Source organism: Plectropomus leopardus, chromosome 2, assembly GCF_026936395.1.
Source record: "Plectropomus leopardus strain MGB_pleo_1.0 chromosome 2, ASM2693639v1, whole genome shotgun sequence".
Classification (NCBI taxonomy): domain Eukaryota; kingdom Metazoa; phylum Chordata; class Actinopteri; order Perciformes; family Serranidae; genus Plectropomus; species Plectropomus leopardus.
Genome location: NC_142177.1, coordinates 6259873 through 6286104, shown reverse-complemented (window position 1 = coordinate 6286104; position 26232 = coordinate 6259873). Strand labels below are relative to the sequence as shown.

The 26232-nt window shown below is 41.0% G+C and overlaps 1 protein-coding gene across 14 annotated transcripts in view; it reads left to right on the top strand.

Moving 5' to 3' along the window:
* Positions 1 to 24943, top strand: part of foxp1b (forkhead box P1b) — a 206456-nt gene extending 181513 nt beyond the window's left edge. For 10 of the 14 annotated variants that reach the window (XM_088083576.1, XM_088083551.1, XM_088083573.1 and 7 more), the window contains 9 exons: positions 5349 to 5436; positions 6636 to 6719; positions 12368 to 12572; positions 13088 to 13164; positions 13810 to 13911; positions 16595 to 16764; positions 17106 to 17175; positions 17382 to 17548; positions 21102 to 24943. In XM_088083576.1, the coding sequence (XP_087939702.1) occupies positions 5349 to 5436; positions 6636 to 6719; positions 12368 to 12572; positions 13088 to 13164; positions 13810 to 13911; positions 16595 to 16764; positions 17106 to 17175; positions 17382 to 17548; positions 21102 to 21246 (1108 nt within the window). In that variant the 3' untranslated portion in view covers positions 21247 to 24943. Of the gene's footprint in view, positions 1 to 5348; positions 5437 to 6635; positions 6720 to 12367; positions 12573 to 13087; positions 13165 to 13809; positions 13912 to 16163; positions 16286 to 16594; positions 16765 to 17105; positions 17176 to 17381; positions 17549 to 21101 lie in introns of all 14 variants that reach the window. The other 4 variants (XM_042499118.2, XM_042499110.2, XM_042499102.2 and 1 more) reach the window with 2 other exon arrangements.
* Positions 24944 to 26232: the final 1289 nt, after the last annotated feature.

The window sequence follows — 26232 nt, the reverse complement described above, 5'->3', positions numbered from 1 at the left end:
GGAATATAATATTCACAACTATGTTTTCATTAGTTTATAATCACCTGAAACTAAGAATCGTTGTGTTTCCGTTAACTTGGAATGAGCCATTTATATCTGCTGTATATACAGGGCTCTGGGGAGTCTGCTGTTGTTTCTACAGTAGCCCAGAATGGACAAACCAAAATTTGGCTAGGACCATTTTTGTGCCACCATAGTTCTCCTATAGGTTTGGCAACTGGGAGAAGTTTCAGTTTGCTACAATCACTAGACCTTTTAAGAGCTCCATCTAAGCCAGGATGATCTACTTTGTAGCATTTTTGTAACATGCAGTGTCAACAGTGTAAAGCCTTTTTCCTATTGCACAAAAACCCACTAACACCTGCTAACATCCGGCTTTTTTAATGTAAAGTTACAATCGGCATTTACACTCAAGTACAATGACTCTGCACTAGTCATGAGTATTTATCAGCTCTGGCTTTGATTGGGAGCGATGGAAATACAACACCAAGGTGAAGGTGCTTATTTTAGCACCTTTTCTTATGGATGCAATGATGCAGTACCACAAAATACTGTCCGTCTCCAACCAATCGGCGCTTTAACATTGATTCAAATTAGTTTGCACTGAATTTGAAGGAGAGACTGAATAAGCAAGAGATATAAAAAATAAGTAACTTGTGTAAACGTTTTCATTGGCCTCCATGCTGCTTTCTACTGTTTACTAATCTGTTTTCCAGCCGGCCATGGAGTCAAACATGACACACACTAAAAAAAAAGCCCACACACAGATAGGCATGCTAGTCTGCAGTGGAGCCGTGCTCACTGCTCTGGTCTACTGGCAGTAGTCTATCGCCTATATTTAGCTGGTTTTCCAGTGTTTACACACGCTAATTTTGGTGGAAAAGGGGTATAACAGGATTGACTAGGGTTGCAGGATGTGACGGTGCATTCTGTGTGGTGGTAAAAATGTCTCCACCAGTAGAGATTTAGTAATGTTGTTTCTACCATGGGTACTATTGTGTGTGTATGCAGCAAATCAGAGCTGAATTCTCATGTGATTCTCATGTGATTCTTCCATGATATCACAATGTCATGACATTGATTGACATTGATTTGGGCAGACTTGGAGGAGGAGAGTGAAGTTCTAAATACAGAACATGTAACACTCTCATTAATTAATCTTCATTAATAAATCATTGTTCTCAGGAACCTTCAAGCTTCCATTTTGAAAGAATTTTATTCTAAGTGTTTTGTTTTTAAAGTGATACTATGCAGGAATTGTCACTTAAAGTTTGTTAAGACAATTTCAATCAAAAGTGAAATTAAGAGCTAACCCTCACGTCCACTCTCTTTTGGCGTTTCACCTTGCTATATTTGTGTTTTTCGGCACTGTGTCTCTTTAATGCCTGCTGCTTATGGTCTGGCACTTGGTCCCTAAAGCCCTGACCTCACCTGAGCACTGTGTGGGGACAAGCCCATAAACATCCCATACACAGAAAATATGAATAAAATAACAAACATACAGGCAGAGAATAGAGTCTTTGCAGATGAATACAAGACTGTTCACTTCAAGTGTGTCACTAGTGATGATTGAGAGGGATTACTGGTGTTTTTTTCGTTTGCTTGGAAGTTCCAAAAGAGGATATGTACCGTTACTTTGATATGAAATTACATATACTGTGATCGAAGATTTTGGCCATATCTCCCACCCCTCAGTCTGACCCTGTGCAGTCTGACACAGGCCTTTGTTTTGCACCATGTTCCTCTGTCTGAGTCACAGCCGCTGGTTTACTAATCAACCCTGTGTGCAGCGCGCTCTAGGTAATCCAACACATAACAGCGCCATGGTTACGGAGGGGATGAAAACATCTGCATTGTGGCAGCAGATCAATGGCTCACTGTCACCCCGGATTAGTCGCACTTTAAACAAGATATGACACAATTCCATTATCCTAAAACAAGCACTCAGCGAACACACGGTTTCCTCACAGAAGGAGAGAAAGGTAGTGCGGAGGGACGCCTCACAGTCAACATTTTTGAATCCTCTTTTGCTTTTTTGATCGTTTGCTCAAATCCACTTTAAGTTAGAAAGGCTTATTCCGGCAGATTTTATGGTGCTAAAGTTTATGCACGAGATGCAAAAAAATAGGAGGCAGTTATGTATTTTGATTTTAATTTAATAAACACCCTGTGACACATGCACGCATTACACACACAGACGCATATTTCAGCGTTGGGAGTGCCCTCTTAAATCCATCACTATTTATTGTATTCTGACATTGCCTCAGTCTTTGTTTATAGAAGAGAGGGGAATTAAATTCAGGGCGCCCGGTAGAGCTCTGCCTTAAAAAGTCTCTAAGTGCACTCTGCTCTTGTTTTTACAAGTGTTTTTATCATGGCAACATCTTGTTTACTTTAGTTGCCTGCTCAAACTGCTTGGAACATGTTAAGAAAACATTTGGGGAGAGTCTCCACAAAGCCGCCTTTGTTTAACAGCAGGCGAGAGTGCGAGCAGCTCACCAAGGTGTTAACTCTCAAACCCTTAAGCACTTCCACATGAAACCCAGCAACTGATACTGCAGGCCCACCGAAAACAAAACAATCAAAAAATCAAAAAACAGGCTTTATAATGCTCTTAGAAAAGTCTCCAAAGGTTGGGAGAAAATCTTAGTGAGGATAGGTGTATGTGTGTGTGTGTGTGTGTGTGTGTGTGTGTGTGTGTGTGTGTGTGTGTGTGTGTGTGTGTGTGTGTGTGTGTGTGTGTGTGTGTGTGTGTGTGTGTGTGTGTGTGTGTGTGTGTGCGTGCATGCGTGTGTGCGTGCGTGCATGTGTGTGTAGTCAGCAGAACACAGTGTACCAGAGAGAAAGAAAGGTGAGGAGGACTCTAACGTCAACCAGATTTCTGCTCGGCATGCCAACAGCAACAACTAACACGGGACTGAAATGTTGTTTTAAACTGCGTGTGTATTTATTCTATCTTTTAAAGAAAACATTACATACCTACACGCACTATCCTGATAAATACAAAAGCACCAAATCCCTGTTCCTGTTTTTTGGGGGGTTCAGCACACAGGAGGGGCGGAGGCAGACTCGGAGCAGAGCCTGGTGTTTTTATGAGGGTCAAGACCCGTCTCTTCAGTGTCCAGTCAGAGGTCAGAGCCAGGGAAACACTGCAGTGCCCTCTAGTGCTGCACTGTCTTGTCTGTCTCACACCTCGAAACAATGTAGGAATTTGTTTTGTACCACCGCATGTAAAAAAAAAAAAAAAAAACACAAATAAGCCAAACATTAAATTTAAAAATAAAAGAAAATCCCGCAGGAAAAGTGTAACCATAAAATTAACAATTCTGACAATTAGAAATAATCTGTAAAGCATTTTAAATTAAGATCTGTGCATTTAATTTCAAATCCCAGCCTTCAGTAAAGAAGATAAACCTTCCTCAGAGACAGCCTTAAGCGCTCGGTCCAGTCTATATAATTAGAAATCGTAAAGAAAGAGGCAAACTAACTGATATGTAAAAAGCCCACTGTTACAGGAATGTCTATTTAACTTGTTTTATTGTGGCAATTTACATTAGGGACTGTCATCCTGCCAGAGAGCTTTTAAAAGTGGCTTCATTTGAAGTCCAGAAAGTGACACATGCCAACGTTCATAGCCTCTCCCGACGTCAATTCCCCCCCGTATCCCCTGCTCCCCATGTCCAGACACTCCTCTCAAGGCTGCATTAGGGCCATTTGAATATTTCATTTCCTATTAATTATGCACTGTGACTCTCCATGTCATTAGAAGAAATAAAGTGGAATGTAACAAAGGATGAAAAGAAGCAGGGCACATGTCTCCTATGAGCAGAGAAATTCCAAAGCTGCTCACGTAGGCCACCCTTCATTGAAAATTCACTCTGTGCCGGTTAAATTGAAGCTGAAACGTCTTTACCTATTATTTTCCTTCTTTGAAATTTAGTAAGATGTCCTGAAATGTTTACCAGTTTCATTTTCCGACCTACTTAATTAAATGGGCATTTATTTGACTCAAACAAATGGAAAAGCCCAGAAGAAGTCTGAATTGATTTCAGCAGAGGGGGTTATTACCCACGCTTCCTTTTAAGTATGCCTTTTTAATTTTTTTTTTCCATAATAATTAACTTCAAGTGCTGAATGTATATCACAGTCATTTTGAAAAATGTATGATCAAAAACACAATAGGAGGACCTGAAGGGGGTCCACATTTCCCATAAAGATTTAAATCATTCACTTCAAGGTTGAAAATACGGCAGCTGAACAGAAACCTTCACATTTCGAGCAGAGCACTATCAATTCTCCTCTCCCCTCACGTGTCTGTTTTCTGAGCGTCTAATGCACAAATGTGTTGTCTGTACATAAAGCAATGGCCTCAAATTTATTGGGCCATCATCACGCCAGCGCTGCCTTCACAGGTTGACTCTGGCTATTTTTGATTTGCAGTAAATGACAGGGAAAAGGGTGCATTTTTGAAAAGGCGGGGTGCACCTTCTCCTCTCTCCTCTCATCTGCCGGCACCACCGCGCACACACAGACATGCTTGGTGACAGTGACCTACATGGTCACCGAAGATGTGATATAATTTATGATATATATAATATATTGGATCCATTAGCGAGCATAATGAAGTAGTGAAATGAAAGGGTATTTGTGAAATCAGTTCAAACATCCTGCTCGGATTATGATTAAATGATTAATGAAATGCCCCTGCATAAGCATTTTCAAACAGTAATTCATGCGGTGGCTGATAAAATTCCTCCAATCATATTTCCTTCACTCGTGAACCTTATCTCCACCATTTTATATAAATCACAGAAAAAAAAACGAAAAAAAAACCCCTGTCTGCTACCCAGCGAGCTACTTATTTAGATTAGTTATAGGAAAAGAGAACATCTTTCCTGTGTAAAATAATCATGCATAATTATATCCATAATTCAAGTTTGTGACAGATCCCATCTCTTCGTCCTGTTGTCCTCTGCATTTGCTCCGGCTTTATTCGAAATTCTCTTAATTACAGCAGCATAATTAACAGAAAACACATCTGAAAATGGCAACAAGGAGAGCAGGGAGGGGGAAAAACTGGCATGAGGGCAGTGGTTCATAATGTAGCAAAGGAACCTGAAATTCTTCAATCATCCCTCTTATCTGTTAGCTGTAGTCGGAGGAGACATGACTGCCATGAAATATTTAGTGTCATTCTTGTATGTTAAACGCGTTTTTCCTTCTTGTTCTGCAGATATGTTGCAGCTCTCTGATATTTACCTAAAACATGTTCTCCGTGCATTGTACTTCTTTTGTTTGGAAAATTCTGCAGAAAAGTCAAAAGCTCTTTTCCCGTTTTGTTTTTGCAGGCATCTCAACAATGAGCACGCCCTGGATGACAGGAGCACAGCCCAGTGTCGGGTGCAAATGCAGGTCGTACAACAGCTGGAGCTGCAGGTATTGTCTCTCCGTTTGTTTTGGAACCAAATATTTATGTGTCTTCTTCTCCTGACGTCTGACTCCTCGGCGTCCTCAGCCGCGGACGGGGTCACTTCGCGGAGAGGGAAAAGGCAGCAGAGGGGAATAATTTTGTAACATTTTTGCAAGTAACCAGTCATTAAAAATGTGTTATGTATGCATGACAGCCAGCGAAAAGATATATGAATGGCCCCGAGGCTAAGTAGAGAAGATAATTACATTTTGAATTTTACTGGGTTTTAAAGTTATTTATGGCTTTTAACTGTTTGGCACCAACAATAAAACACTTGGTGGAGTGACTGGGCAGCATAGTGTGGATAACAGTGCAGTGTTGAGTGACTTAAAAGTGCAGAACATTTGAGAATCAGTGGTTTTAATACTGTTTCCTGGTTGTCTTTTTCTGCATGTGTACATTAAGAATGTACTTTATGAGAAAAGCCTGACGTTCCATGGGGGGGTATTATAATGGCCAATGTGTCACGTGATGGTGGCTTATATGGCAAACATGAGCTTATTTATTAGTATAACAGGGAGAGATAAAAACCAACCACCGCATGTAAGGGTATATTTATTAATTATCTGATGCTACAAAGTAAATCCAGATCCATTTTGATGTGTTCCAGATTTTATGCAGCACTTGTGGTTCACATCTTAGCCACATAACACGCCCCAAAAAATGTCTGATAATGAGTGTAAAACAGTTGTGGTTTGCTGGATGTTAACCTTAAACAAAGAGAGCTGCTCCAACATTACACCACACCAGCGTCCTGTTATTTCCGCTCCGGTGGTGTATTATCCAGAGGGACGGAGCGAAAGGTTTATCAGACACAGACTTCCTTTGCATGCAGCCTATCACCATAATTTAAGCTGGCAGCTAAGACAGCGCTGAGTTTCAGACAGGTAGAAAGGGGCCCGGGCCTGTTACTGGCGATGAGACATAGTATATTTTAACCTTGGATTAGAGACAGTACTTAGATTGTCCTGAAGTGCAGGACTGTTGACAGTTTCTAAAAAGCATTTTTAAACAAATAATTAGACAGCTGCAAAAGATAGAAAAAATAGTTCAATTTGTTCAAAAAGATGCCCTCAGTACAAAGGGATGTATGGAATTAGTAAAAAGTAGAGGTTTTCTTTTTTTGTTCATAAAAAATGTAATGTGTGCTCTTTCCTTATCACAGCTAGCGAAAGACAAAGAGCGTCTGCAAGCCATGATGACGCACCTTCATGTCAAGTCCACGGAGCCCAAAGCCACCCCACAGCCGGTGAGCAGCAACCCTGTCATACGTCCCACTCTCCCTCTCCCTCTCCCTCCCTCTCTCTCTCTCTCTCTGTCGTCCCTCCCCCATCCTTTTGTTTGTCTTAATTGGCACACATGTATTCATTAATCCCTTCCTCCATCTTCTTATTTATCTGCTAAATAAAAACAGCTGTTCTCTTGAGGGAGGCAGTAAATATTGTTTGGACCACATCTGCTGACATCCGAGATTCAATTTGGTGTCTGGTGATGAACTGAATGCACACACTGTAACAGCCTCAGCAGCAGCACTGGCTGTTTGGGCAGACAGGAAAGATGAGAAAGCACAGGAAAACAGGAGTAAAGCAATAATACAAGACATTATATTTAATAGTAAAGATTAAATATAACATTTATTTTCAGTGCTTTCCTGTCTGGTAACATAACATATAAGAAACATTTATTAAAATACCAACAACAAATCCATGCCAATGCATGTAGTAAAAAGAGGAAAATAGACTGTTAAAATTAAAGAGTACTACATTGTTAAAGCAATACATTAAAATTGTAATATTTTAAGAAGGGGCTGAAAATAAGATATTATTAATTGATAGCTATGTAGATAGAAGCAGTCTTGGGGAGCAACTAGTAACATGTGATTAAATTAAAAATAAATGTAATTATGATCAGTTACAGATACTGAGAAAAGAATTTAATACTTCACTAATCAAACTGATGGTGACATGGTCACATAGGAGTTACATCTGGAGATATCCTTTTTGGTAAATATTTTACATACAGAATAAAACATTCATTCTATTGCTTTGCATCTTTTAGTAGTGCAGGAATACCTTCTTTGGGAATAACATTTTATTTTACCTTTATTGGCCAGTTTTAAACATGTGCTGGAAAACAATCAAATGTAATCACTTACAGTAATTAAAATAGTTACATTACTTATTAATGTTTTAGCTGTGCAACTGCTAATTTGAACCCGATTACACTTTAAAAGTAACATGTCCAGTAACGGATATAAGATTCACGTACTGATGTTGAAAGAAACATTCTATGCACCTGCTGAATGAGAATTTCATACTGATTTTCTATGATCACAAATGCTTCCCTGAGAAACAAATTCAGGGCTGAAATATTCAGGATAGGCTCATCTTGGGCTAACGTGATTTATTTAGGTAGACATTCGGTATAAAAAAAGAATTTTAAATTAAGAGTGTTTGTGCATAAACATCTCAAAAACATTTTTTCCACATTAGATGAAGTTCCAGATGGAATTTAAATGTTGTTGAAGTTGTGTTTTGCATCAAATTGAACCTCACATGGAAGAGTGAACAATGGCAATTTTATTTATTCTGCACATTTCATGACACATAAAGTGCTTTACATTGAAAGACAACAGACAGAAGAAAATACAATTGCATACAATGCATAAACATTCAACCCCAACTTCAACTCCCAGAAAAAGGTGTGAAACCAGCAAAACACAAACAAGTACAAAAATGACTTCCAAATTCCTGTGTAAAAAAAAAAAAGTACAATCGTGAAAAATAAGAGAAGAAACAAAAACATCTTATTTTTGCATACAAACAACTGAAAATCTTGGACAAATGTACAAGCAGATCAATTTATTATCTCCCTGACAGATTCCAGACATCATGCTTATCACTCTTAATATATGCCACGCCATAAAGCCTACTGCTTAATCCCTATCCTATAGGGGCAAGGGCTTAACATATGGCATTTAAGTGTCTGCACTGTTTTGTCATGTTTAAGAAGGGGCCTCACAGCACCATATTTCAGTCTGCGTGACAGTTCATTCACAGATCATTTTACTGCAGGGCGTGAATCCGAAATCACATACACAGATGCACAATATATACATGCAGGAGTCTTGTCTCTCAGCGCAGCTTGGAACATTTATTTACAGTCTGAGAGGTGGCAGCTATTGACACGGCAGCATAAAGCGCCCGGAGATGTGGAACGACAAAAGGCTGTCTGTTAAAGCCGCATGTGTCACACATGCTGATCGTGTAGATTGGAGTGCAAAACGAGAGCTCTGACACGGGGACATTTGTGTATGAAAAGTGGTAGGAGCGGCAGATAGCATCTTGAGTTCACTACCTCTCGTCTCTCCCCGGGGCCTGTGAGTATGGCTGTGTCAGAGCTCAGCAGCAACACTCAAGGGGGCAAGCTGGGATTTTTATTCAAATAAATAGACTCCCATTTTTGCAGCGCCACTTTTCCTGCTGCGAGCTGCTGTGAAATGCAATGATAAATACGTTTGGCTTTGGCTGGGCGAGTGGTGGACTTACACAGGTCAGGGCCCCATGGCACCGCTGAGGCTTTAGTGAGATTGCAGCGTCAGAGGTGGACCTCCTTTGAGCAGATGCAGAATCAACGGACTCTCAGAGCTGACACTGTGAAGAAAACAGTTGTGTTCTTCCAGTAATTGCCTGTTCTGCCGTTCTGTGCTGTTGCATTTAATAAAGGCGTGTATAAGTAGCCAACTGTCATAGCAAAGTAGCTGGTTTACATTTAGTTGTAATTAAAGACAAACAAAGTGATACTGTGTATGCACGACGTCAAATGAATAGGATTCATTTTGTTCCTCTGAGGTGGATGGGAGCGGGGGAAGATCAAAACAAAATGTGCCACATTAGCGATGCATGTTTCTGTGTGTGTGTGTGTGTGTGTGTGTGTGTATGCGTGTGTTTGTATTTGCCTCCACGCGTGTGTGTGTGGGTGGGTGTCTGCACTTGGTGTCACTAAGCATTCTTGTCAGAAATCTGACCTTTTACGCCATACATAATTAAGGAGGGACTTTTTGTTTATTTTCTTTAGCAGCTTGCCGAGTCAAAGCCAGTATAATTAGATCACCAATTACCATTTAATTAATTTCAGTCTGAAGTCTCATTTTGTCTAGGCACTGGAGTGAGCCCAAATGGTGAGGCAAACAAAGGCAAGGCTATTACCAGCCTGTCTGGCCTATTGTTGAAGCCTCTCTGTGTTTATGGCCAGGGAATATGGATGAAACATGAAACAAAGCCTGCTAATCCACAGGAAGAGAAGTCAACACCGCAGCCCCGTTCTATTGATAGCATTGTGTCAGAAACACGCGAACTCGAGTGTGATTTATTTAGTTCGTGATTTAGAATAACACGTCTTGTGCTACTGTTGGTGAGGATGCAGACTACATTTGTGCATCCCAGCAGTAATCCAAATTATTTGGGCAGACTCTGCCAGAAAGCCATAGTTCAGCCTCCAAAACATAAATAGACATTGTGAGGACTTGGACACGTCTGTTTAAGTGGGAGCACAAGGAAACAAAAATGTCACTCATTTTAGTAATTCAGTGAGGTCTAATTTTTTTTGGTAAAACATTAAAAATAATAACTTTATTTATAGAGCACACTCCATGCAAAGATGCAGTCCAAAGTGCTAAAAAAATAAGATCTGAACCATACAGCAAAATTTCAACTATGATACCAGTAAGAGTTAACTTAAATGAAAAGCCAAATTTTAAAGATATGTCTTTAAAAAAATGATTTGCTACTCTAAGACCTACGAGGAGGAAGTTCTCCAGTTTGGGGCCTTAAAAACAGAAAGTGGCCTCCCCACATTTCTTGTGGGATACTTCAGGAACTTCTAAAAAAACAAAAAGAACGGGAGTAGTAGATCTCAGAGTTCTTGTTTTGGACTTAAAATTAAAGGCACTTACTGGTGTATGTAGCTTCCAGTTTATGTAAGGCTTTGTAGATTAATAAAAATACTTTAAAATCAGTTCTGAAAGAAACATGTTGTCAATGCTTCTGGGAGTTGAAGGATTATGTGTTTTTTTTTATATCAGTTGGAATTCTGGCTGCACCATTCAGAAATAACTGCAGATTTTCTGAAAGACTTTTTGGGAAGACCAGTAAAAAGAGAGCTGCAGTAATCCCAGCTCCTTGTAATTAAAGCATATATCATCCTTTCAGCATCGTTCTGAGTTAAAAGTAGTCCAATTTTGGCAATATTCCTCAGATAAAAAATTGATGTTTGCGTAACCTCATTAAAGTGGCTGATAAAATTAGGATGAGTCTAAAAATTGCTCTCAGATTTGTAACATGAGCTTTAATTTGTTTGGACAGGCTAGCAGACACTGACTATAGTCTGCCTTTCGGCTTTTTGACATACAAGTAGAAGTTAGAAGTTTTGTGCTCATTTGCTTTAAAAAAGAGCTTTTAAAGAAGTAGGGTTGTCAGGCAAAACAGAGATATATATAGTTGTGTATCATCAGCATAAGGATGAATGACATTATGGTGACTTATCATGTTAAAATGAATAATAATTTTTATATATATATATATATATATATATAATATATATAGTGTGTGTGACAGTATCACACTGATTTGTGGGGAGCCAGTCTTGGATATATGTCTTTATTATGCCAAAGAAGTGATAATAGACTGTAAAATAATTGTACAGGATCTATGCTGCTGTGTACAGTCAGATGTATGTTCACTTTCACCTGTCTGTCCTCACACCCTCCCATCTCCTCCATGACGTTATCATCAGAAATCAGACCTCTGCTCCCTCGTAATCAACAAATGATGTCACTGATGAGATGTGTCCTACCGACACTGCCTCCCTTTCTCCAGCCCTCCTTTTCTCTGTCTTTCTCTCTCCGCTTTCTTTTTCTCACAGTCTGAAGTCATGTTTAATTTGGATACTGGCCTCCTTCGGCAAATTAGCAATTAGAACAATTTTGTGGGAATATGTATATGTGTCATTAGTTTTCCTGCCAATTAATAGCTGGAGCGGGGGGTCAGGCTAGAATTTTCCACTTGACTGCTGCTCCAGTGCGGAGGCTTGGCGCTTGGCTCCGAGCCGCCACAGCTGCTGGAAGCCATGCTATACCTTTGGAGCACTTGCCATAATTAGTTTACCTTGTAGCCATTATTACTTAAATCCCTCCTTCTCCTCAGCACGCCCAACCCATCCACACTTGCAAATATTCTCCACGTAAGGCTGTGCATGCAAATACTGCCAGGCCGTCTTTAGCGCGGCCATCGTGGCCCTGATGATGGAGGTCAGTCAGATACAGTAGTTAATCATCAGATCACCTCCATAAGCAGCTCCTAATTAGAGTCCTCACAATACAATTTCAGCTTGTAATTAGCCCAGATTGGCTTCTTCCTCTGGCTGCCTTATTAGCGGGGCTGCTCAGCGGTAGGTGAGAATCACACTGTCATTTTTCAGAGCTGCTCTGGCCGCCCATCTTCCCTTCTACCACTCAACCCTCACTGGTTACCATGCCTCGGACCCACAGAGGGTGGATGTGGTGGATGGGAGGGGGTGTGGTCCAAACAGGACAAGAAGGACAAAAGATTAAACAAAGGCGGTGAAACAGAAAGCTGGGAACAGACCTGACACGACAGCAAGAGAGAGAGGGAGCAGAGAGCCAAGCGTGAAGAATAGAGGAGGTGGGGAGCAGAGGAGTGGGGCTCCGGGGTTGTTTTCCAAACGTATAGCAAACGTTCATGGAACATCTCAGGGCCCGCCTGCAATTAGAGAAGGAGATATGCATAGTCAATGAGGCGTCTGAGACACAGGGGTAATTAGAGGACTAACCGAGCTCCTGTCTGTCTCTCTGTGTTTCTCTGTTTGTTTGGTTTCCAGCTCAACTTGGTGTCCAACGTCACGTTGTCCAAATCGGCCCCTGAGGCCTCTCCTCCTCTGAGCCTCCCCCAGACCCCCACCACGCCCACAGCACCCCTCACACCACTGTCCCAGACCCACTCCGTCATCACAGCCAACAGCCTCCACAGCGTGGGCCCCATGCGACGGCGCTATTCAGAAAAATACAACATGCCCATCTCTCCAGGTACTGCAAGACGAACACGAATACTCACATCTACCAATACATACATGAAATCTGCCCTGCTAAATAAATGACACACAAACCATTTATATACTGTATATGTATAATGTCACTGGGCAATATGGAGAAAGTCGATATTAGGGGCACCCGGTAGCTCACCAGGTAAATAATAAAAGGAAATACATAAATAAAATATTGCAATATTTTTTAACAAATACCTTAATATTAATAATGTGATGCTATTGTGAGTAAACACAAATAAAACTACTACTTCACTGTAATACAGCCTTTAAAACCAGGAAAAAAATGCTTTGCAATATTCGAAAGATGATATCTAGTCTCATATCACGATATCGCTATAATATCTATGTATTGCCTAGCCCTAATGTATTTGCACACAGCCATGTAATCGTGCTAATATTTGTGTTTCCTGACACTGACATTTCTGACATCACAGTTGACACCTGATGTGTTTTTTATTCATGCTGACAAAGTTTGTATTTGTTCCTTGTGTGCAGATCTCAGTCAGAACAAAGAGTTTTACATGAATGCAGATGTTAGACCGCCGTTCACGTACGCCTCACTAATAAGACAGGTAAGGACTCTGCTTGTGCTATTTAATGTGTCAGATATTTACCATCCTCCACTCTGCCTAGTCACAGCGAGAAAGACATGCACTCAGCTACAAACTACATTTGTTCGGCTTATTTCTCTGCTTCTTCCTTGTTAAATTTTGAATGCAATTTAGACAGAGGGGCAGATTAACCATCTTCAAATGAGTGCAAGAATGCGTCCGGGATTCAAAAAAAAAAAACAGCCACATATGACAATTGCATTTGATTAAGCATTTCAGTGGCTGTGATTATTACCCAAATTCATTTCACACAACAGTAGGGATGAACCTGTTTTAAGATGGCCAGTCAATTATCGGCGGGCCGCAGTAATCTGGGATCTCAGGAATTAATCTGCAGCGGCCATAATTGCCGCCCTGTAATCTGCCTGAGAAATGTTTTCGCTTGCCCTTCATTTACACCCACAAAAGAAAATATATTCAAATCTTCCCGTTTTTCTGAATGAGAAGTGCAGAAGTCTTCCATAAACACTTTACACAGCCGCTTTCTGTGCTGTTTTCCCTCAACAGAGCAAACACAAAACCTGAAAACCTCTTGTGAATTATTGATCGCCCTGTGAAGGGAGACAAAATTGTAAATGTTTGTTTCTGTCACTGTTCCTCATCCAGGCAATCCTCGAATCTCCAGAAAAGCAGCTAACACTAAACGAAATCTACAACTGGTTCACACGAATGTTTGCATATTTTAGGCGCAACGCGGCGACGTGGAAGGTAATTCTGCTGTTTCCTTTCTTTAAACCAGAGGAGAGGGAGGCGTGCTGCTGTTGGGGAGAGTTAAATGATAGCCAGGCATAAATGAACCTTTACCGAAACACATAACAATACTCCACTTATTCTGTCCAAATGAACCACCCTTTAAACAAACAATGGGAACCACAGAGAGGAATATGTGCATTCTTGTAAAAAGAGAGAGAGAAGAAAAATGACATTTTCCTGTAACGTGTTGGGATGTTCTGGGGGTGGGCAGCATGCGTTGAACATAGCGGTGCTCTGCCAGTGACTCCTGGCTGAGCCCCTCACACTCACTTCAGAAGGGAACGCTGTGTCTTCCAGAAACACAAACAAAAACAACAAAAAACAATCCAAAGTCAGAGGAAGTCAGCTTTGAATGAAGTAGATAGTGACTATGTTTACAAGCACACTCATTTTCTAGTATTTTTCAAAAAATGACAGTATTCTGAATTGGATGAGGGTCATGCAAAAACAGCACGTTCTGTTCAGATATTCCAAATAAGGCCTTTTTCTGAATTTAGCCATTTATGGTTAAGATGTGGGATATGCCAATATTATTTGGATTTTAATGGCATTTTTTGGGCATGAATATAGCACATTTGGAATATGCATCTCAATTGGGGTTTTTACTGTCTGGGACACACGGCCTCTTATCTGATAACACTTTGCAATGCTGCTGTAGAAATGCATGCCCAAAAGTAAAGCCCATATTCCCGATCAGAAGGAGAAACACACCTGCTTTTAATCCTTTGAAACCTGGATCAACATCAGTTTTCTCGTGCTACATTCAGATGCCTTTTTCTTTTGAAAACATGGCTTAAAGGGCAATGAGCAGCTTGGCAAGAAATTACCCAAATATTGCTAGAAATTAGGAAAAGATGAAAGAAAATGAAGTAAAAGTAAGTTTGAAAAAAGACATTTAAAAGAGAGAGAGAGAGAGAGAGAGAGAAAATTAATAGAAAATACATTTAAAAAATAAGAAAAAATGTCCAGGAAGCAAAGTTTTTTGTTTTGCTTTATTTTGTTTTGTTTTTTTTGGCAAATTTACAGGTAGTTATCGTGTAACTTTTTATTTCAGTTTTTGTAATTTCGACTAATTTTTTGGTTATTGGGCTCATTGCCTACCTCTCATGTTTTTTAAAGAAATTAAGCCAATTTGCTCAGGTTTCAAGGCATTAAACTTTATGCAGGACTCTGATATCTACAGGTTTTTGGACATGTACAAATATGACAATACTGACGTTTTCAAGAAGGTGGTTGAGCTAAAACTTTAAAATAATAAATTTTGATGCAATAAAGGTAAAATGAAAAGCAGCTCAATTGCTCTACTTTTTTATATATTGACATGATAAACAACATGGTAGGCACGTTAATCTGAGTTTTCACAGCTGCATTTATATGGGAATATTTGTGAAATATTAATTTTCATTAACCAAATAAACAGCATAGTTGCATTATTGTCATTGTTAAAATAATGTCAAAAAAATAAATATTTCATACATATAAATGTACTTGATGAAGTGCTGAAAGCCTCATAGCTTTAGCTGATTTGTCTCACTCTCACACACACACACACACACACACACACACACTGTACCACCACCCTGCTCCACGCTCCGTCCTCCATCAGCTCTCACATTCACTGACAGCCCCTCCATAGGGGCACATTGGTGTTACAACCACTAGATTCCACAACTCTCTCCACACACACACACACACACACACACACAAGCACACACACACACTCACACTCAGTATACACACATGCACTCAGCAGAGCTCCTGCAATAACAAAGGGATGATATATGCAGGTCTGCTTTCATGCCTAAATGATTTGGATTGGACGCTGGCTTTAACTTTTAATAGCTCTTTTTTTTCTCTCATTGTAACGGGGAAATGACCTGAACCTTTTCTACTCACTGAATATCTCACTGATCAGAAAAGCTTTGTGAATGATAAGAAAAAAAAGAGGATGTCACTAACTCTATTACCATGGAAACGGAGAAATATTTATGTGTTGTTTAAAACTTCAGGGCCATTCACTGCCAATAACACTGTGCTTTATTTATTGTTTTCATTCAGGTTTCATCCAGTGCCTGTCTAAATATTTCTTCTTTGATATTAAATAATTTTTTTTCTTCTCTCCATGCAGACATGTTGTACTGTACTGATAGCAACCTTTTTCTTTCTCTCTTTGTGTTTTTTTTTTTTTTTCTTTACACCAACTGCAGAATGCAGTCCGGCATAATCTTAGTCTTCACAAGTGTTTTGTGCGAGTAGAAAACGTAAAAGGGGCTGTGTGGACAGTGGACGAAATAGAGTTCCAAAAGAGACGGCCTCAAAAGATCAGTGGGTAGGTTTGGCCCTCTCCAGCGTCTGTGTCACTGATGGGAAGAGGCTGCTGCTGCTCCATCTCATTGTCTGTGTGCCATAATGTCCAAAGTCCCCGCTTGCTTTGGCGTGCTCCCCTTCATGCTTTAAGAAGCCTTTTGGTGATGCCTCATAACCCACAATGGCTTATTTTGATCCTCACCCTCTCCCCCTTCCTCCCTGTGTCTGTCTGTCTGTATGTGTGCCCGTCTTCTGTCTGTCCTGTCCATCACTGCATCTGCATCTGGCTGTCCGCCCTCCCTGCTCCTCCTCCCCTCCGCTGCTTTCCCAGGGTGCCATTCGCACCAACCTTTCCCTGCATAAGTGCTTTGTGAGAGTAGAGGATGAGTTTGGGTCCTTTTGGACTGTTGATGATGAGGAGTTTAAGCGCGGCCGCCACATACAGCGAGGCCGTCCTCGGAAATACGCCGCTGATGAGAACTTTGACGAGCTGCTCGTACAGTAAGCACTTCCGCCTGCAAATGCAAAGCTCCAGAGGGCTCCACCTGCATGCTCCCCCCTCTCCCTCCTCGGTGTTGTCATCATGCTTTTTGTGTTTAGCTTCATGCATCACGCTTCCATCAACCTGTTCTTCCTTCTCAAAGTGTTGCAGCTAGTTGTGTGGTATTGTCAAGTGATTGAGCATCTTAGAGCTGTAGCCACATTACCACGCCTGTAAATGTGTTTAGTTCTTATACAAAGTGCATTGATTTCTCTTTATGAAATAAGATACTGTAGCTGAGGAATGCATGCGAGCTGAGACACAAGTCTGCGGTCGTAATTGAATTTTTGTCCGTTTGCAGAAGTCCAGCCTTAGTGAAGAACATTCAGACCAGCTTGGGCTATGGTCCGACCCTCTCTGCTGCCTTCCAGGTAAAGAGTGACCTCATCTTTAGCAGCCTCGCTCGGAACTTTTTAAAGAAAGTAAATCATAAAAGTTTCTCTCCGTCTCGTATGCCTGGCCGCCTCCTCTTTGTTTTTAAGGGGTTGTACCGGTGTGAAAAGAGTGATAGGCATGTGAGAAAGTGCTGACAACTCTCTTCCGTTTCACATTTAATGCTCCGGGCTTTGCTTTTCAGGCTTCAATGGCAGAAAACAACATACCTCTATACACTACTGCTTCCATTGGAAGTCCCACCCTCAACTCGCTGGCTAACGCCATCCGCGAGGAGATGAATGGAGCGATGGACCATGGAAACAGCAACGGCAGTGACAGCAGCCCGGGACGCTCGCCCCTGCCAGCTATGTGAGTGGCATGCACGCTTTCTGTCTCAGCCGCAATCTTTATAAGAAGAGAGGCAAAGAGTTTCAGATGCAGCTCTAAATGGATTCAAATGATTTCAGTGCCCACCCAAAATGCTCCAAAGTGACCTAATACATGGCATCAGATGAAAGAGAAACAATGAGGACAATAAATAAAGTGAAGAGGGGAGATATTGGAGTGGTGTGTGTGGGGGTCATGGCCAAAGCTGTGGCGGGCCTCCCTGCCGAAAAGGAAACTCCACCTTTTTGGAAGGGAAGAAAAAGAACCGGAGCCCCTCTGTTATTTCAACAGCGAGTTTATGAACTCCGCTTTATGTGTCCTGCTGTCTGTCTGAGTCCCGCCATAATCAGCATTCCAATTTAGTTAAAATATTTACAAAATGCCAGAGCGCAGAGTGACAGAGCTGCTGGCTTGGACGGAAACGCAAGCCTGTAACACATTCAGTGAAAATGCCTCTGAGCTCTGCTGAAAGAAAAAACAACACAAAAGCATAATTAGTCTGGAGGACATCATCCAAGATTCTCATGTAGGAAAGTTGCGGTCGGCCTGGAAACCGCAGCTCCCCGTTCACTTGTTGTATAGGAGTGTCTGCTAAGTTGTTTGAAGCCTAAAATAATACAGCACACGCTGCATCGTTTCCAGATGTGGGGGCAGACCACCGATGCGCGGCGCGGGTAGACTCGGGGATGGCCTCCTGAAATGTCTGAGCTTGGGGGAAATTGTGCCTGAAAACAAAAAAAAAGGTGCAGTAATGAGCTCCTGGCCAAATGGAGGAAAGTGCCATCCCTAATCATTGTGAACATAGCTCTGAGCGTGGCTGTGGAACAGGAAAGGCAGAGACAGGATGGGTGTGCTGGCCTAAAGGCAGCCTGCTTCTCCCTCTGCCCCTCTGCTTCTATCTTTAGGCTGATGGAGCTCACAAACTCTCGCTCCATAATTATGTCTATAAGCACAAAATGAGTTAAATCTGTTTTCTTTTGCTTTTAAAGAACTTCTCTTATTAACAAAACATATCCACTGATGCACGCCTACAGATGGAGCTTTAAAGGTCCCATTTAGTAAAAAGTCAGATTTCCATGTGTTATTTAATATAAAGCAGGTGTAGGTGCTGTATAAATACTGCAAGAGTATCAAAACGCTCAACCCACAGAGAACTGCACTGTTCAAAAACTCTGCTCTGTTATTTTTTGTGATGTCACAAAAAATAGGCCACTATATAGACCAAATCACAATGATTATTTCAAGTAACTTCCAGGTATAAAACCACCACGTCAAATACATAAAGTCAACCACTGCATCACTTGATTAGTTTTTAGCCTGATAAAAAAGGCCCACCTAAAAATAATTCAATATTAGTTTTGGTGTATGTTATATTTAGCGTGTTTTCACATTTTCTCACAACTGTTTAATTCCCTGTTTGAAAACAAGTCATCTCAAAGCCACCCGACTCTATCAGCTATCGTGTAAGGCAAAGCCATGAAAATATTCAAATGTAGTGTACAATTAGAACTAAGTTATCTCAACTTGCCTGCTAAAATTTAGCTAATTTAAAATTTTAAGGAAGCCTGGATACTATATTTCTAAGTTAAAACAATCACATTCTTAAAAAAAAAAAAAATACTGTCAGGGCTGCCTCAAAATTTTAAGTTGTATGAATTTGAGAAGTTGGGGTAATTTTGTGATTTTTCAACTTAACTTCTCAAATTCAGTCAACTTAAAAATTTAAGGCAGCACCTAAACTGACTTTTTTGTGCATATCTTCGCAATTCAAAATGGTTTCCTACTCAGAAGTGAGTGTTATTAGCACAATTCAGTCTTTAAACCCATTAAAAATTTAACCCAAAAATATATAAATGGGGCCCTCCGTATTAGCTTTTGGAATGTTTTGCAGTGTATGTGACAAATGGAGCGTTTCACAGAGATAGTGATTACAGGTATATTCAGGCAGACAGTGTGAGAAAAATACAGTGTTTTTTGAAAATTAAAGCATGTAAACGTGTTCTAGCAGACGCCCAGAATAAAAATATGAACCCAAAAATAAGCACAATATGGGACCTTTAAATGCAGCATACAGTAGCACCATACATCGTACCAAGTCTCCTCCTGCTTGGGGAAGGAGCACATGTTTTACAATGATGCTTTGGCTCCAAATACAAGTTGATCACCACTGTTCACTGTGTAACATGTGTTTCCCACGTGCCGGTGTGCTGCTGGTCGACAGCTTTGCGAAGAAACCGGAGCACTTCTCTTGTGTTAAACAGCCAGACGAGAGTCAGGTATCCAGAGAAGGCTAATTATGAGCAAAGTGTAGAATCAGCATGCAGTTCAATAGCATAATAATAACAATTTCATGTCTGCCCCGCAGCCACAGAGTCAGACCTGAGGCAACGGCACTTGTGGAGTTACTTTGATGTGAAATGATAGAAAAGCTGACTTTACTTTTTCCCCTTTTTATAATTCACACAAAAAATATGTCAGCTCATTAGCATATCTCCATCACATTAGCTGCAAATCACACAAGACATCCCGGTGTGAATAAATCAAAACGCAGAGCTTTCGGCTGATGAAGAATGTGCCAGTTGTCCCTTGTTGTTGTAGTAAATGAGCCCGGTGCCTCATCCTGACACCGCTCTACCTCCACTACAGCAGCCTGGCACCGCGGGTTACAGCGCCGAGTCCCCTGCAGCTGCTCATAATGTTTTTCTTTTTTTCCCCTCCCTGCCACCGCCAGGCCCTCCTCTCCCCCTCTGCTTTATTCCTGCTCTGTTTCTGTAATGAGAAATTTGGCAGATCTCATCTCTTTAGTGGCTCTTTCGCCCAGGCTGTGAGCTGGGGGGGCTCATGTTTTTGCCTTGTTTACAAGTGACAGCGTTATTATTCTCATAAGGGCTCTGTTTCTTATCACAGTGTTGTGGCGAAACGCGCCGCCGCTGCTCTCCTCGCGCGCCTTTCCTGCCAGGCGCTTTTCTTCCCTTATTGACACTCGCTTGAAAATATGCATTAATTCTGGAGTTTAAAGCATGTACGGCGGTGTCTGGTCGCTGTGTTTGCTTGAAGTTGATTAATGATAGAAGCCGGCTCGGGGTCGTCCTCTGGAGACCCGCCTCGCAGGTTGTGCATGTTAACGAGCAGGAAGGGGAACACACAGCGCGCCGCTGATCCTCCGCCACCAGGAGGCTGACAACGGCAGCCCACTCGCTCCGCAGAGTCCATTCTCTCCTCTCCTCGTCTCACGTTGTTAATCTTCCTCATTTATCAATTCTAAGTGAATACCCTGTTGTCGGTTGCCATGAAAATAAAAAGCCTGCAGCTTTGCCGGGATTGGAAAACCTCAAAAGAAAGCTGAAATTATCATCAGCGCCAGTGAGGGCCCCCACTCACAGCCTCATTGAAGCCAGACATTTGTTTTTGTTCCCCTGCTTCTTTCTTTATAAACAGAATCAGCACAGGTCGTTTTGTGTTTGAAAGGTTATAAAAAATAAAAAAACTGAAGAAAGTAAGGAGCCATATTAAATTTTTGCTCTGCTCTCGTTAGGCATCACATCAGCGTTAAGGAGGAACCACTGGACCCCGAAGACCACGAAGGGCCCCTCTCACTGGTAACGACCGCCAATCACAGTCCGGATTTTGATCACCACAGAGATTACGATGACGACCAGGGCCACGACGACATGCTGTAAGGCTAGTGCTGCCCGCCCCGCCGCCCCTTTTCCTTTTTGCCCCCCTCCCCCCCCAGCCTCAGAGGCAGAGGCAGTCTGGGTCATCTGGGAAACGCTCAGATAACAAACACTGAACTGCAGTCTCAGCCACTGATGATGACAGCTCTCAAATGTCTCCGAGTTGAACTTTTTTAGTGCCATTACAACATAGCAAAAACACGAAAAACCCCACATGAGGATTTTTTTTTCCTGATTACTTTTGATTTAAGCTTAATTTCTACTCATGTGTGGGATGTTTGGTACGGAGTGGGGGGGGGGGCGCGTTTGGAGATCCTTGCCGTGCAGCCAGGATGGACTGCACCCAGCGGACTGCAAGAGAGGGGTCGTGTCTCTACACCCCCCTCCCCCCTCCTCGTCCTCCGCTCTCCCTCCCTCTCTCTCACACGTCTGACCACACACTCAAGAGAGAGAGCGAGAGTGACTGACATTTAATTTGCTACGGAGCGAGCGCGGACTTCTGTTCATTGTCACTGCCTTCAACACTTCTCATTGGTTTCCATCAGTAGTGGGAGGGATGTTTTTATTTGGGTGTATTTTTTGTCAATGTTGGGGATGTGAGAGGGTCTAAAATATCAACATAATGTGTCTTTTTTCCATTTGATGCTGTTATTGATGTCTTTGTTTTTATGATTTTCTTTAAACTGATCAGACCTCATGCCCATGCTGTGGAGATTCTGTGTGGTCAGCACTTGATGATGAATGTTTATGATTTCTTTTCATGTTGTTCTTTTTAAAAACACACACACACACACACACACACACACACACACACACACACGAAGCAGAATGTCACATACCAAGTAATGTTTTTCTGTCATTTATTCCACCATCTTCAAAAAAAAGTCACCACTCTGACGTGTAGCCGCCCCCTCCCTCCTCCCCCTCCCCCTCCTCCTGCTCATGAAGTCCATTGGCAATGCACTACTCGTAATGAAGGCTCTCTCCACGCATCAATGAAGTTTAATTTAAGATGCGAATGAATGACAGAGAAATCATGCAGGTTATGATTTATCCTTATGAAATTATACTTTAAAACAGCCCCCCTCACGGCAGAGCATGTCGAGCCGCAACAGAATTTCTGATCACCCACAAGCTCTTTTTTTTTTTTTTTTAGAAAAAAGCAAAATGAAAATGTCAGGTGTGCGCCGGAGAGATAATGATTTAGACCAACTAATTGTGATTCCTGAACACAGCCGCAATCAAACGCGTCTGCTTTTCCACGCCGTAATTTTCATTCACAGATAAACGTGCATTCCCTGTCGCTTTATTTGTGTCTTGCGCATGACCGGTTTTATGGTTTTTTTGGGGGGTTTTTTTGTAGCCCGGGGTTGGAAATTGCACACCGGGTATTTTTTCTTTTAACGAAAGACTCGCAATAAGACGGTAACATTGCACATTCCATTCCAGCATTTGACAGCCATTATAAAGGGCCCAAACGTTTAGGGAGCTGTGGATTCCTCGACGTTCAATGTCCAAAAAGCCAATAGTCATATTCCTGCAGCGTTGAACCGAGTGGAATCCATGTGTGTTTTTTTGTGCTGCAGCAGCAAATATTCCAGCTTTGGTAGGGAGGTAAATTTGATCACAATTTCAAGACTGCAATCAACCACTTTTTATTTATTAATATTATTATTTTATGTTTTATTTGGCTTTTTTTGTTTTATGTGTTTGAATATCTTGTTCTGTGACAACCAAAGATAACGTCAATGATGTGTGTTCCATGCAATAGCAGATAAGGCCAAATATCTCCCCTCCATCCTCTCCCATCGGACGATCTCAGCAGCTGCGATCACCGGTGGCAGATCGAATCGAGGGAAACGCTCCTCAAACTGGTGTTTTCATTCACTTTTTTTTCTTTTCATATAAACCAAAGGGGGTGTCTCGAACAGGACAGCTGCAGTCACGTTTGCAGTGACCAAAACTGAACGGGAGGCGCTGACAGTCTGACTACACGATGACCAAATTAGGGAAACTTTTTTTTTTTTTGCCAGTGAGTGGAAAAGGGAGCTTTTTTTTGTCAGGAGCAGATTTGTGTGCAACATAAAGTGTATGTAGATTTAAAAAAAAGTGGTAAATGAGAAAAGCTTTTTGCAGAGAACAATGTGAAACGGATTCTATACTTCAACTGGACCACACCATGATTTCTTTTATTCCTTATTGTATCCTTTGAAATGATTGTATGCCACTTTTTAGGGTTTTTTGGCGTCTTTCCTGGGCAAGACTTTATGATTGTGTTCTTAGTTTTCTGTCAACTTATTACTTTTTATATTAAAAAAACACTCCTGTCAACTAATAAGCTGGGTACAAGGTACTTTATGGCAGTTATTGTTATTATATTTTGTTAAGTTCACAGCTCATTAACTACAAAAAAGGAAAAAAAAGGGCAATCTGTGGTTTCCAGAAGTTGTATTTAATATCCAGGCAGCTGTGGGATGGGTCAGTTCCAGCCGTGCTAGGATCGTGAGAACAGGGCCGAGCTCATCCACAAACCCCCCCCCAGTCATCTGGCTGGTTTGTTTGGTATTCGCAAAAAAAGGAGGAAAAGCGCTGGTAGATTAGAACATTCTCAGCATGTGTAGCTTGACATTACTAAAGATAACAGCATGAGAAAACCGTTTGTACGCATACCTCAGTTCAAACCTATAGGGAATGATTCAATTAAACCAGAAAATAAACAAACATTTCACTCAGTTGCACTTAGTTGTACGTCTTGCATGTGTAGTCTGATATTGTAGAGAGAAAACTACAAAAAGAAAAAAATGAAATTAGAGCTTGTTTATCTTAAAGCTTTCATCCTTTTTTTTTTTTTTTTTTTTGCCAAACCAATCCAAACCTCAGGCCTTTTGTTCATGGAAACATCACCCAGCTGTGTGTGGCACCATTCATCCTGTCAAAGTCTCTGATGGGTTGTTTTAAGGGCGTTCCAATATTAGGTTGTACATACATGTCGGTATAGCCTTTGTCTTTTTTCCTCTCTCTCTCTCTCTCTCTCTCCTTTTTTTTTAAAGATCAAAAAAATACATTTGTGTTATGATGTTTGCTTTATCGCTTTGTATTAACTATGAAATAGCTATGAGAAAAAAACTGCTGTATGTATTGGAATAGCAAACTGTGCTGCAAATGTATTTTACTTAGTAATCCTTGCTTTAAAAAAAAGAATTGAAAAAGAAAAAAAAATCACATCATCCACGCAGACATCTGGGTGAGCTGGGCAGGGGCAGGCTGGGGGGTGGGAGGGAGCGGGTGGGGATTATCCCCGATTTTGGATTTTAAACTGTAATATAGAAAACAGACTTTTCTCTGTTATCATTGACCTAAGCATTTTGTACAGATTTTTTTCTCCCTCTTTGTGTTAAGCTGTTTTTGATACTTCCTTTTGATGGTCCAACCACTGCCTTCTGTGGCTGTATGTTAAAGATTACTGCTCGGAGGAAAAGGGCAGACAGGTATATTTCCTCTACGAGACGGAGATATCATGCATGACTAATCCCAGGGTCACAGAGATGAGGGGGGCGGCGGGATATGTTTTAAGTGGTCAGTAATAATATAAGGGTGTATCAATCTAATGATATTTTATATGAAATTAATAGGAAAAAGAAAAAATATGCAGTGCCAAGATGTAAAGAATATTGTTAAATGCTGTTTCTTTTTTTGTTTTCACTCACACATCAAAGATGTGTCCTTCTCATCCATGTCATGTAGGTAAAAAACACTTTTTTGTTATGGCATCAAGATATTTATATTTTTATCTCAAGGGTCATTGTAAATGAATCAAACCAAGCACAGCAGGCAGGTCAAAGGTTAGACGCTGATGGAGACTTCCTGCAAACTGTGGCCGCGTGGCATCAGACCCCCCAAACATCGCACACCGGCACCTGAGCTTAAAAAAAGAAAAAAAAGACGCCATTGTTTCATCCATCACCAACCATCCAGCCCGCTGTCATTCCGTCCCCTCTCTCGCTCCCTCTCTCACAAACCGCGCTTTCTCCAGATGGAGGGGAGGAGGGGGGGGCAGCCCAGGAGCTGTCACGGTGCTCTCATCCTGCAGCAGCTTTTCTTTCTCTTTTCTTTGAAGATGTACTCTGTAATTTCTTTTTCCTGTTTTTTTTGTTTTTTTTATTTCATAGAGAAATATTATTGCTCATCACTTCCATCAGTCTGTAACCTCCTCATCATTCCTCGTCTGTTGGATGCAGACCACTCTGTTGTAGTCAGTGGCGATGACTGACGTGAGCATTCTAAACATGCAATAAAATGCTGGTTGTTCAGATCCGTTCGCTCCAAGTCTCTCTTTCTGTCTGTTGTTGTGCTGCGTGGCAACACAGAGCTGCATGTTCTGGCTGTGTTACAGTCAGCCAGGCTGTCTGCACGTATCACACACTGAAATTTCATGTTTTTTTTAAAGGTAATTTCTATCCAAATTTTAGACAGATTTTTTTTTTAACCTTTTTCTTAGTCAAGCATTGAAGGTAAGTGTAAAGGTGAGTATTATATGGTCCTGTGCAGAGGGAGATTTATGTAGAAATATGGCTATTAAAGTGAGTTCATCTACATTTTGCCAACAGGTAAGTGGAAGTATAAAGTATATTATTAGGTTCAGGAATTTGGACTTTTTAATGCAGCAGAGATGTTTATGGTAATTGAGAATATAAGAATATTTAATAACTTTTAAGCTCCTTAAATTTATAAAATTTGAGACATTTTAAGATTTTTGAAGGACCTGCAGCCTTGCAACTAAACACTGTAAAAAGAAAGTTTTTGTATTAACTTTAAAAAAGTTTTGAATTTTAAATGTTTAAATTGACTGAATTTGAGGAGACAAGGTGAACCATTACACCTCAACTTGCCTTCTGAAATTCATATAATTTAAAATTTTAAGGCAATCCAGACACTAACCTTTTTTTTAAAAGTTAAAACAAAAAACACACAAATCTTTTTACAGTGACC